At 33.6% G+C, this 13,573-nt stretch overlaps 1 protein-coding gene across 1 annotated transcript in view; it reads left to right on the top strand.

The window, feature by feature from the left end:
* The window catches only part of LRP1B (LDL receptor related protein 1B), a 1,620,129-nt gene that overhangs the window by 1,274,204 nt on the left and 332,352 nt on the right, over nucleotides 1–13,573 (top strand). Inside the window, exon 43 of the mRNA XM_045066491.1 lies at nucleotides 1,187–1,391. Coding sequence (XP_044922426.1) covers nucleotides 1,187–1,391 — 205 coding nt within the window. The remainder of the gene's footprint in view (nucleotides 1–1,186; nucleotides 1,392–13,573) is intronic.

Raw genomic sequence — 13,573 nt, 5'->3', positions numbered from 1 at the left:
AGAAACTGGAATGCCATTTGTTTTTGCAAATCTACTCATTTAGAGGACAACATATTTTTGACACTTGCTCACTTAGAAAACTTTCATGTTCCATAGGACAGATGAAAAGGCTATGAAACATTTTAACAAAGAGCATGTTGACCCAGCTCTTCTTGGTGGGGGTTATATTTTAAACTAGCAAATAGGAAGATTTTTGTTGTGACTTGAATATTGTTCAGTTATAAATGTTGGTTATAATTTTATATGAACTTTAAATGATTATACATAGGAATGGTATATATAATCTTGCTGTAAATGTGAAATATTATTTCACATAATCTTTCTTTGTCAACATATATTAAGCATTTTCTTCAAATATGTAGAAGAGCCTGCCTGTCAGCCTCTCTCTCTTCCTCCATTCTTCCCTTCCTCCTTTTTTCCTCCTTCCTTCCTTCCTTCCCTTGTTACATTCTTAGCAGCAACAACCAGTCTTCAAGTAAACTCTTAGGGACAGTCCTATAGATAAAAGAAGAGAAAGAAGAGTTGTTTTGGTAAAAATGGGGATGAGAAACTGGAACTCTACAGGCTCGATTTTTCCAGTGACTTGTAAAGGCTTCCCCAAAGAACAGGTTAACAAACACTGATTTAAAGCATTCTATAAAATCTGTATGTAATAGATAATATTTATAGGAAGTTGAGGGTAACCTTGGAATTCCAAAAGCAACATTGTCATTTATAAAAATATCAAACTGACAAAGAGAGAAAAAAAGAAATTAAAGAAATATAGGAGTTTATTAATTGTATTTCTCTAAAGCATATGCAAAGGAGAATGCAAAATTTAAAAAGCAAACCAGGAAAGAGAAGGAGATATAGATATTTGCCAATTAAAGAAAGAGATAACTGTTTCATCCATGATTAAAATAAATTATCGCTATACATCAAATTGACTCAATTAAATTATTTGAGAGAATGTACAAAACAAGTGTTTTTCAGAAATTGTTTCTAGGTTTTATTTAAGGAACTGAGAAAAAAATACATTCATATAGAATATATATATCTCCACTTATTACCTAGACTTCCTTAAGGGTCATCAAATATGAGACAATTAAATTTACTTTTTTCTCTTTAAAGCTCGACATAGCTGTTTCTACTGTTTCTGTTGTTAATGAAAACTTTAATTTATTATCATAATTTTCATTTTAATTAGTTTAATGTTTTGGACCAACTGGAATGAACAGCATCCAAGTATCATGAGATCTACCCTGACTGGGAAAAACGCTCAAGTGGTGGTCAGTACAGACATACTCACTCCAAATGGTCTCACTATTGACCACCGTGCAGAGAAGCTATATTTCTCAGATGGCAGCCTGGGAAAAATTGAAAGATGTGAATATGATGGATCCCAGAGACATGTAAGTTGACTGAGAATTTATTGATTATAGATTTAAACAATCATACTTTTAAAAAATATGCTTTGTACTTGTCTAAAATATGTATATAAAGGGATTTCAAAATATGTAATTGTTTGAACCAATCCAATTGAATATAAAGTGAAAAAGAAAACAGGATAATATTTTGAAAAATTTGTTCAAGTGCATTCGGTACCAAAGAGACAGTGTAACTCTTACAGACTTTATTCTGGAGAAACAGTAACTGAGTTTTTCCTAATTATTAGTTGAACTGGAATTGTTAGAGTGATTTGCATAAGTTTCATTGTTATTTATATATTTTTAAATGTGAAATGAAACTGATTTGCTGCCCTGGGATAAAAGAACATTGGAAAAGAAGAAAATAAGCCTCTGTCTGTGTTTGGGTTCTCAAAGCATCCTAAAAAGCTTTGAAGAGAGAAGAATGGGAATTCTTTCAGGGTCATGCATATTCTTTCTTTTCTGTGGGCTCCTCATAAAATGTTAATGCAACAGTCTTTATGCTGCCCCTGTAGAACCTTTACAGCAGGTATTTAGGGCTTATAGAATAGTAAAAGTCCTGTGTGCACCACTTATCTTATGAGAACATCAGTCCTTAGCAACTGGGAAAGCTCAGAGATCAGGAGGTTAAGATCTGGGTGGTAATGCACCTGGGGAAATCTTTGCTCTTGCACCACCAGCCCAGTGCATGCCTGAATGACAAAGTGATCCTGAGGCTCTTCACTCCTCCACTGCATTTCCTAAAGGGTCACATAGTAAGTCTGAAACTTTATGGGCCATATTGTCTCTATCACACCTGCAATGCCTTATAGTGCTTATTCCCTTATAGGGAGTACGTAAATGAATGGGTATGACAGCATTTCAGTAAAATTTGATTTACAGAAACAGGCGATCAACTAGCAGTCCCTAATTTGTTAATGCCTAGTCTATATCATTAAGCATACTATTTAATTCAATTGAATATATGCCTACAAATATATTTATATATATAGAGAGAGAGACACATCTATATATTATGTGTATATATATATATAAATATGCATTGTATATTTATATATCATAGATATAGAAATAGATAATTATCTCTCGGCAACTAATTGTATTTACACATATATGTATATGTCTATATCTTTACACATAGATATAGATATGCATATGTGTGTGTGACAAAAACAGAGAGAGATAGAAAATTCTTGAAGAAATACATTGATTTACATTTTAGCACAGGTACCTCATCTTATTGTGGAGTGACTACCTTGAGTAGTACTATTATAGGACAGTTGAGTGCTTAAGGAATATGGAAATAATGAGCTAAGACCTGATGAGTTTAGTTTGTGGCAATAGCTATGATGAAAATCTTGGTCTATCTTTTCTAATTAAAAGCCATGGGAGGTAATAAGCAAAATATACAAAGAACTCACACAACTCAACAGCAAAAAACAAAAACAAAACAAAAAAAACCCCGCAACCCACCACCACCAACAACAACAAAAAAAACCCAATCCCGCCCCCAAAAAACCCCAAAACAGTCTGATTTGAAAATGGACAGAAGCATGGAATGGACATTTTTCCAGATGGTAAACAGACACATGAAAAGATGCTCAACATTACTCATCAGGGAAATGTAAATCAAAACCACAATGATCAAGGTGCCTGGGTGGCTCAGTCAGTTAAGCATCTGCCTCTGGCTCAGGTCATGACCCTCAGGTCCTGGATTGAAAACCACATTGGGCTCCCTGCTCAGTGGGGACCCTGCTTCTCCCTGCCCCCGTTGCTTGTGCTCTCTCTCTTAAGATCCAAATAAATAAATAAATAAAATCTTTTTAAAAAGAGGTATTACCTTTTACCTTTTAGAATGGCTAGCATCAAAAGGATAAGAAATGAGTGCTGGCAAGGATGTAGAGAAAAGGGAACACTGTGGACTAATGGTGAAAATGTAAATTTTCACCACTATGGAAAACAGTATGGAATTTCTCAAAAAATTAAAAACAGAAATACCATATAATCCAGCCATTCCACTTCTAAGGAAACCAAGAAAACAAAAATGAACATTTGAAAAGATATATCCAGTCCTCTGATGATTGCAGCATTATATATAAGTGAAATGTGGAAGCAATCCATGTATCCATCAATAGCCAAATGACTAAAGAAAATATAGTATATTTATATAATGGGATATTATTCAACCATAAAAAAGAATTTTATTTCTTGTTCTTTCTCCAGCTCCTTTAGGTGTAGGGTTAGGTTGTGTACCTGAGACCTTTCTTGTTTCTTGAGAAAGGCTTGTACCGCTATATATTTTCCTCTCAGGACTGCCTTCGTTGTGTCCCACAGATTTTGAACCGTTGTATTTTCATGTACCCCTGGGGATAAAAATATGTTTATAAAAAATAAAAAATTAATTAAAAAAAAAGAATTTTATTTTGCCATTTGTGACAATGTGGGTAGACCTTGAAGCATTCTAAGTGAAATAAGTTAGAAAAAAACCAGTATCTTATGACCTCCTTTAGATGTAGAATCATAAAAAACAAACAAGTAAACGAACAGCTCATAGATGCAGAGAACACATTGGTAGTTAAAAGAGGTGGTGGGAGTGGGAGAAATGAGTATTCTTTTTTCCTTAGTGTAAATAAATTAAATGCTTTTTAATGAAATAAAATGATAGTTATTAGATGAAAATTAACCATCATCAGTAAAAAAAAAATAGTAAATTAAAAATAAAGGCCAATCATTCAATCTTCATAAATTTTAGTTTTCTAATATATTATGCAAATTCTCTACCTAACTTTCAAGATTTTTATGACAATATAGTACAAAAGTGTGTGCCCAAGAATATAGCAAAGAAACTCCAAATGAAGGTATTGGATAATGTTTTTAAAATGTCAGTCAGGAAAATCATTGTCCTGGATGTGGTACTACTTTCTACTAGGGACTAATACAGAAAATGCTTCTATAGTGCCTTATAGCAATGTTTTATCCACCTCAATTTATTTTCTTTTTTATATACCTTCTCTGCTTTTACCCCTACAGTATACTTTTATGTATGACAATTATAGCTACTCTAAGTGGTTCAGTCATCAGATCTCTAACATAACTTAAAAGATTTCTTTTGACACTTAGAAAAATATATGCCTAGTTAAGATTTCAACTCTCCATTTTGCATCCTTGTCTAAATAAGGATACTTTCTGGCAGGCTATAGTGAACAGTATTGTATTGTATATTTGAAATTTCTGAAAGAGTAGATTTTAAATATTCTCACCAACACCACCACCATGCACACACACACACACACAAATTCTAACTATCTGAGGTTATGGAAGTATTAACAAACCTTATTGTGGTAATCATTTTGCAGTACATACAATATCAAATCATCATGTTGTACACGTTAAACTTATACATGTTATATGTCAAGTATATTTCAATAAAATGGGGGAAAAATATTACTGTCCTGTAGAGAGGCAAATTTGAGGAGAACATTACTTTAAAGGTTATGATTTTAGGGCACCTGGGTGGCTCAGTGGGTTAAGCCGCTGCCTTCGGCTCAGGTCATGATCTCAGGGTCCTGGGATCGAGTCCCACATTGGGCTCTCTGCTCAGTGGGGAGCCTGCTTCCTCCTCTCTCTCTCTCTCTCTGCCTGCCTCTATGCCTACTTGTGATCTCTCTCTGTCAAATAAATAAATAAAATCTTACAAAAAAAAAAGTTATGATTTTATCCCCCCACATGACACTAACCAATTTTGTCTCAAACTTAGAATTACATGTTACTCTTCCTCTACTTTTATCATAAAAAAAAAATCTGATTTGGCCCCAAAACTTGGAAAATATTTCAAACTTTATTACATTTTTACATCCATCTAGATTTCCTTATCTTTAGCTTCATTGCAAAGGAGCAAATCTGTGTCCCATTCATCTGGCTTTTAATAAATATGCATGTGGATAGTTGAATTATAGAAACCATAGGGCCATATAAATAATACAATGAAGATTTCAAAGTTATATAATCTCTAGCTTTTGCTTCATTCTGTCTTTGAGAAAAATAAATTCTGCAGAGTTACATTTTAACTAATAGCAATTTTTTATTTAGTAAAATGCACACTGAATACTGCAGAGATTTTTCTGTTACCTAAAAACATAGGACAGAGAAAATGTGTTAACTTTCTATTATAAATACCATCAAATATTGACATAAAACTGTTTTCACTTGTGTCTTCTCTCTGTTTTCTTTTTTTTAATGAAGTGTAGTTGACATAAAATATTACATGAATTTTAGGTGTACAACATCGTGATTCAACATTTATAGACATTACAAAGTGATCAGACATTTAGTCTAGGTACCATCTGTCACCATAAAAAGTTATTACATTATTGACTGTATTCCCAATGCTGTGCTTTTAATCCCTGTGACTTATTTTATAACTTGTAGATTGTACCTCTTAATCCCCTTCATCTATTTTGCCCAACCCCCCAACTCCTTTACCTCTGGCAACTAGCAGTTTGCTTCTGTATCTATGAGTCTGCTTTCGTTCTGTCAGTTAATTTTGTATTTTTGGTTCCACGTATAAATGAGATCATATAGCATTTGACTTTCTCTGACTTATTTCATGTTGCATAATACCCTCTAAATCCATCTGTGTTTTCACAAAAGGCAAGAGTTCATTCTTTTTGATGGGTGAGGTAATATTCCAATATATATGTATTTTATGTATTTTACATGGTCTCTAGCCATTCATCTGTTGATGGGCACTTGGGTTGCGTACACATCTTGGCTATTGTAAATAATGCTGTAATGAACGTATCTTTTCAAATTACCCAGAGGTGGAACTACTGAATTATATGGCACTTCTATTTTTAGTTTTCTAAGGAACTTCCATACTGTTTTCCACAGTGGCTGCACCAATTTATATTCTCATCATCAGCAGATGACCATTCCCATTTCTCCATATCCTTGCCAACATTTGTTATTTCTTGTTTCTTGTTTTTTTTTTTTTTTTTTTTGATACTAGCCATTCTGAGAGGGCTAAGCTGATATGTCATTATTGTTTTTATTTGCATTTCCCTGATAATTAGTGATGTTGGGCATCTTTTCATGTATGTGTTGGCCGTCTGTATGTTCTTCAGAAAAATCTCTATTCAGGTCCTCTTGCTCATTTTTAATTAAAGTGAATACTTCATTAAGAATTTATGCATGTATGTTTATGAAGGAAGAATATTGGTGTGTAATTTTTTTTTTCAATGCTTTTGTCTGGTTTTGGTATTAGGGTAATGCTGGCCTTGTAGAATAAATTTGGAAGCATCCTCTTCTCTTTAACTTTTTGGAATAGTTTGAGAAGAATAGGTAATATTTGTTCTTCATAGATTTAGTAAAATTGTTTTTCGGGAGGTTTTTTATTACTATTTCAATTTCATCGCTGGAAATCATTCTGTTCACATTTTCTTTCTTTTTTATTTTTCTGATTAAGTCTTGGAAAAGTGTACATTTCTAGGAATTTTTCCTTTTCTTCTAGGTTGTTCAGTTTGTTGGCATATAGTTGTTCCTAGCAGTCTCTTGTAATCCTTTGTATTTCATTTTTTTAAAAGATTTTATGTTTTTCTTTGACATAGAGAAAGAGGGAGAGCACAAGTAGGCAGAGCAGCAGGCAGAGGGAGAGGGAGAAGCAGACCTCCCTGAGTAGTGTCCCCGATATCAGGCCCCATCCCAGAACCCTGGGATCATGACCTGAGCTGAAAGCAGACAATTAACCAACTGAGCCACCCAGGCACCCCCAATCCTTTATATTTCTATGTTGTCAGTTGTAATTTCTACTCTTTGATTTCAGATTTTATGTATTTGGGTCCTCTCTTGTTCTTTTTCTTGATGAAAAATTGGCTGAAGTTTATCAATTTTTTTTTTAAATGATTTTATTTATTTATTTGATAGAGACACAGCTATCTCTATCAGAGGGAACACAGCAGGGGAAGTAGGAGAGGGAGAGGAAGGCCTCCCACTGAGCAGGAAACCCGACGAGGGTTGCCGGGGGGGAGGGGGTTTGGGAGAAGGTGGGATTATAGACATTGGGGAGGGTATGTGATTTGGTGAGTGCTGTGAAGTGTGTAAACCTGGTGAAGTTTATCAATTTTATTTACCTTTTTGAAGAACCTTATTTTAGTTTTATTGATCTTTTTTGTCTTTATATTTCATTTATTTCTGCTCTTATCTTTATTATTTCCTTCTTTTACTAACTTTAAACTATGTTTGTTCATTCTTTTCTTCCTATGAGGTGTAAGGTTAGATTGATTTTGAGGTTTTCTTGTTTCTTAAGGTAGGGTTGTATCATTATAAACTTCCCTCTTAGAACCTGTTTTGCTGGGTTCCATAGATTTTAGAGTATTTTGTGTCCAATTTTATTTTCCCCATGTATTCCTTTTATTTACTTTTTGATTTCTTCATTGACTCACTTGTTTAATAACATGTTGCTTAATATCTACATCTTTGTGAATTTATAGTCTTTCTCTTGTAACTAACTTCTAGTTTTATACTGTTATGATAAGGAAAAGCACTTCTTAAACTACTGAGACTTGTTTTGTGGTTTAACATGTGACCAATCCTAGAGTGTTCCATGTGCACTTGAAAACAAGGTAATCAGCAGTTTTTTTGGCTGGCATGTTCTGTATGTATCTATTAAGTCCATTTATTCTAATATGTAGTTTAAAGCCAATATTTCTGTATTGATTTTATATCTGGATGGGCTATTCATTGATATATCTGGGGTGTTATAGTCTCCTACTATGGTTATATTACTATCTGTTTCTCCCTTTATGTCTGGTAATATTTGCTCTCTATATTTAGGTACTCTAATGTTGGGTGCATAGATATTTAAAACTGGTATATTCTCTTGTTGGATTGATTCCTTTGTCATTATGTCATGCCCACTTTGTCACTTGTTGCAGTGTTTTAAAGTCTATTGTTTTGGGGCCACCTGGGTGGCTCAGTCATTAAATATCTGCCTTTGGCTCAGGTCATGATCCCAGGGGTCCTGGGATCAAGCCCATCATCAGACTCCCTACTCAGTGGGAAGCCTGCTTTTCCCTCTCCCATTCCCCCTGCTTGCATTCCCTCTCTCTGTTAAATAACTAAATAAAATCTTTTAAAAAAGTCTATTGTTTTGTTTTTATTCAAATATTGCTGCTGCAGATTTCTTTTTGCTTCCATTTGCATGGACTATCTCTTCCCAACCCTTTACTTCCTATCTGTATGCCTATAGGTCTGAAGTGACTGTCTTATAGACAACATAGACATGGAACTTGATTTTTTAAATTCATTCAGCTTTGTCTTTTAGAAGGCAGCTATGCTCAACATTATACAACCATTGCCACCCATCCTATGTCTTTTGATTGAATCATTTAGTATACTTAACATTTAAAGTAATTACTGATAGGTATGTATATTGCCAATTTGTTAACTGTTTTATTTTTTTTTATATAATTTTTTATTTTTTATAAACATATATTTTTATCCCCAGGGGTACAGGTCTGAAGGGGGTGTTAACTGTTTTTAAGTTGTTTTCTCAAGTTTGTCTCTGCTCTTCTATTCTTCTGTTGCTCTCTTCCATTGTGACTGACAACTTTCTTTAGTGTCATGTTTGGATTATTTTCTCTTTATGTTTCATGTAATTATATAGTTTCTTCCTTTGTGATTACAATGGAATTAATATAAATTGAAATATTCATAAATAAGAGAGATATTTATAAATTTTGAATTAAATATATATTTATTTATAAATGTTTATAAATGTTATTTATATATTTATAAAATATATATGTAAATGTATATTTATATAATCAGTCTACTTCAAGTTGATGGTCACTTAAGTTCAGACATGTTCTAAAGTCACTAAAGTTTTACTACCCAACCATGTTTTATGTTTTTGAGGTCACACTTTACATTTTTAAATTTTGTGAATTCTCTAATTGTCGTTGATACAGGTGACTTTATTCCTTTTGTCATTTATCCTTCATACTAGCTTTGTAAGTGGTTGATCTATGCTTTTATTGCATGTTTGCTTTTTTTTTTTTTTTTTTTTTTTTTTTTTTTAAATATTTTATTTATTTATTTGACAGAGAGAAATTACAAGTACACTGAGAGGCAGGCAGAGAGAGAGAGAGAGAGAAGGAAGCAGGCTCCCGGCTGAGCAGAGAGCCTGATGCGGGACTCGATCCCAGGACCCTGAGATCATGACCTGAACCGAAGGCAGTGGCTTAACCCACTGAGCCACCCAGGCGCCCCTGCATGTTTGCTTTTACTAAGAGAGTTTTTTTTTTTTTCCTTTTATAATTTTCTTACTTCTAGTGATGGCCATTTCTTTTCTGTTTGAAGAAATCCCTTTGAAATTTTTTATAAGGCCAGTTTAGTTGTGATAAACTCCTTTAACTTTGTCTGAGAAACTCTTTATCTCTCTTTCAGTTCTGACTTAAAATCTTGCCAGGTAGAGTCTTTTTGGTTGTAATTTTTTTTCCCCCTCACTTTGAATATAGTGGACCACTCTCTTCTGGTCTACAAATTTTCTGCTGAAAAATCAGCTGGTAGATTATGAGAGTTCTCTTGCATATAATTAGCTGCTTTTGTCTTCCTGCTTTTGAGATTCTCCATTTTAAAATTTTGACTTTTTAATTATAATGTGTCTTGGTATAGAACTTTTTGGGTTCATTTTGTTGGGAACTCTCTTTGATTCCTGAACCTAGAAGTCTGTTTCCATCCCCACATTAGGGAAGTTTTAGTTATTAATCCTTCAAATAAGTTTTCTGCACCTTTCTTTTTCTTTTCTACTTCTAAAACCCCGATAAGCACTTAATGTTTTAATAGAGATCCCATAAACTCTCTTCATGTTTTGTTTATTTATTTTTTTAATTTTGGCTGTTCAACCTGGGTGATTTCACCACCCTGTTTTCCAGATTGCTGATCTGTTCTTCTGTATCATCTAATCGGCTATTGATTTCTTCTAGCGTATTTTAAAAATTTCAGTTATTATATTCTTCAGCTCTTATACCTAAAAGCATATTATCTATCTCTCTGTTAAAGTTCTCATTGTCTTCATCCATTCTTTAGTGTTCTGTGTCTTTATGAACATTGCTTTGAGCAATAAGAAAGATTGAACAATCAGAAAGATTGCTTATTCCATTTTGTTTAGCTTTTTTGTTTTGTTCTGTTTTTGTGTTTTGTTTTGTTTTGTTTCCTCTAAGGTTTCTTCTTTTTCTTTAATTTGGAATATGTTCTTCCATCTCCTCATTTTGCCTAACTCTCTGTTAGGGTGGCTGTATATCTCCTAGTCATGAAAGTAGGGGTCTTATGCAGAAGGTATCCTGTGGGGTCCAGATGAATAACCCCCCTTCGTCACCAGAAACAGGTGTTCCAGTTGTGCCCCCTGTGTACCCTTCTATTGTGGCTGGACTGAGACTTCTGTGGGCACACTTGTGAGTGGAGTTGTTTCCTGAACCTCATGCCCTAGGGTGGGAGCCACTTGAGGGTAGCACCAGTCCAGGCTGAGGCCACCAGCAGGATCCCACAGGTGACAGCTTCTTTGAAGGGGTGCTGGTCCTGGCCAGTGCTACCTGCTCGATGAGGCTACTCACTAAATGTGATGGAGTGGGAGCCACTTTGCAGGTAGGGAGTATGCTGATATGCCCATCTATCTTTCTATTTTAAGGCAAATTAGGTGGAACCAGGATTTAGATGACTCAGAATCTTTCATTATCACATCTATCTTAGTTTCATAAAAATTACTATAATAAAGAACCTCAAAAATGAAGAACCTCAAAACTTCAGGCCAATGCAAAAATGCTAAACCACTTATTTACAAAATTATCTCTTCCTCTACTTTCTTCCCAAAGCCATAAAAGCTCCAAATAATATTACTCCCCCATAATCCCTCCTTAATGACAGAGTGATTATCTTTCAAGATAATGGTTTTTTAGGTCTGTGTCACAGATTCCATACTTGAAGATAAACTGAACAATATTCTCTTTTAATATGATAAGTGGAAGAAGGCTGATCTCTGGGAGTGGGAGGGGTTTTTTTCTTTCTTTTGAAAGTTTGTGTAATAGACTGGTAAGCTCCAATGCAAATCTAGATACTAGCATTTAACTCATGACACTGTTCCTAAAAGCCTCATTTATGAAAGAGCCCTCTATGAGTGAATTTAAGGTCTATAAAATAAGAAAAGATTGGAGATAAATTAATAATTGTAATTCTGTTCCAAATGTAAGATATGAATTCAAAATATTAAGAATTATAATTGAAATGTCAAAAATTCATTTTAGTATTATTAGCCATCTTTGAATGAACCTGTATTTTATCAGCTTAACTAGATTTGAGGACAGGGGTCATCTTTTCTGCATCTTTGAATTCACAGTGACTTTTATCTTCACAAAATTAGAGAACATTATTTCTGTTGATTTTAGCTGTTATGTGTTTTAATAGCAAATAATGTACACGTGAACACTCTCCATCTCAACATCGCTGCCAGATGATTGTTTAAGCACACCTTGAACATTGTCATTTTTTTTTCTTATTTCACTGGATATACTTGATGAAACAACTTATTTTAGTTTTAAGCATTTTTTTTCTTTTTTGAGGTTAAATTTATTTATGAATTTGGTTTTGAGGTCTCAGTTTAGGCTTCTGATATAAACTTGAACACACTAGCATTTTTTCACTTTCTCTGACAATGCTTCAAATACTTAGTGAGAATTGTTGTTTTCAAGACAGTCATTACCACTTTGATTGGGTTAATTTACTTTGTACAATACTTTTACATACAAAACACACGAGGCAAATCTCCATGCAAGTAAGGAAACAGGATCTGACCTTTCTATAGGTGCACAAGGATTTAGGAATTGAGTGAACTTTTACCAAAAAGGGGGGGGTTCTTTATGCTCTCATTTATTTTAATAACAGTATAGTTTAAGAACTATGGACTGGTTAGATGGCCCTCTGTAGTGACCTGACCATTGTAATTTGAAATGTAAAGAAAACACTGAAGTATTTTTTTCATGGGTAGACATAATTTTAATAGACATTTATTTTAATAACAGTATAGTCTAAGAACTATAGAACTGGTTAGATGGCCCTCTGTAGTGACCTGACCATTGTAATTTGAAATGTAAAGAAAACACTGAAGTATTTTTTTCATGGGTAGACATAATCCATCCTCCAATAATGCATAAGACTCAATTTTTTTTTTTACTTTCAACATTCATGTTCTCTTATTTTATCATATTCATTGGATAAAGGTATGTGTATGTGTCCAAAGTTATCTTATTCTTTTGCCAGTTATCAAAATTCTGTGATTGCTCTGCCATAGTGTCCATGGTTAATGCCATGGAATTACCACTCATTTCTATATATTAACCACTGTGTCTTATGTTTTAATCATTATTTTGTACACAGAATATCTTGAATGCCATTTTTTAAGTTGACTTAAATTTCTGGATACCTCCTATAATTTTGAGCCTCTTTTCATGGTTAATTACCTATTTTTATAATCTATTACTAAGATATCCATAGAACTATGAGACTGAGAGTTGAAGTGAGAGCTAAGTCATCAATTGTCTTTAGGAAAAGTTAAAGATGCAATCTAGCTTAAGTTTAAAGATTTAATAACAAGATATTTCCCTTGAAAGAAAAGAAATTATATTTATTCTGTAAAAAAAAAATTCTAGGAGTATATAGTATCATGCTAACTATAAAAATGCTTCTGTTACATGATGACTGTTGAAAGAGCAGAACAATTTTTCTGATATCCTATCCACTTAGGATTTTTTATTTTCCCACTTATATCTTTTTAACTAACATATGTAAAAAAGTATGACCAGAATCAATACTAAACTTGAAATGTTCCTGTTCAGCTGAGTTGAAGTCTTAGAAATCAAAGAATACCTTTTAGAACAGATTTCTTCTTAGATCCCCATAGAAGCTAAATGCTTCTTATCTGAAAAATTCCTGTGTAGCTAGTTGAGTTCATTTTAATCTTCTGTTGGTTGGTTAGTCTGTGTCAGGACCGTGTGTGTGTGTGTGTGTGTGTGTGTGTGTGTTTCTTATTATCTTCATTGCTCACTCCTATTGTGTTCCCCTTGGGCAACCATATTAATGTGATTGATAAATTTCCTTAGAATTTGTATATACTTTTT

The sequence above is a fragment of the Mustela putorius genome, unplaced genomic scaffold (assembly GCF_011764305.1).
Source record: "Mustela putorius furo isolate JIRA1106 unplaced genomic scaffold, ASM1176430v1.1 tig00003867_pilon_pilon_pilon, whole genome shotgun sequence".
Lineage (NCBI taxonomy): Eukaryota > Metazoa > Chordata > Mammalia > Carnivora > Mustelidae > Mustela > Mustela putorius.
Note: the sequence above shows the minus strand (reverse complement) of the source record. Positions and strands in the feature narration are given on the sequence as shown.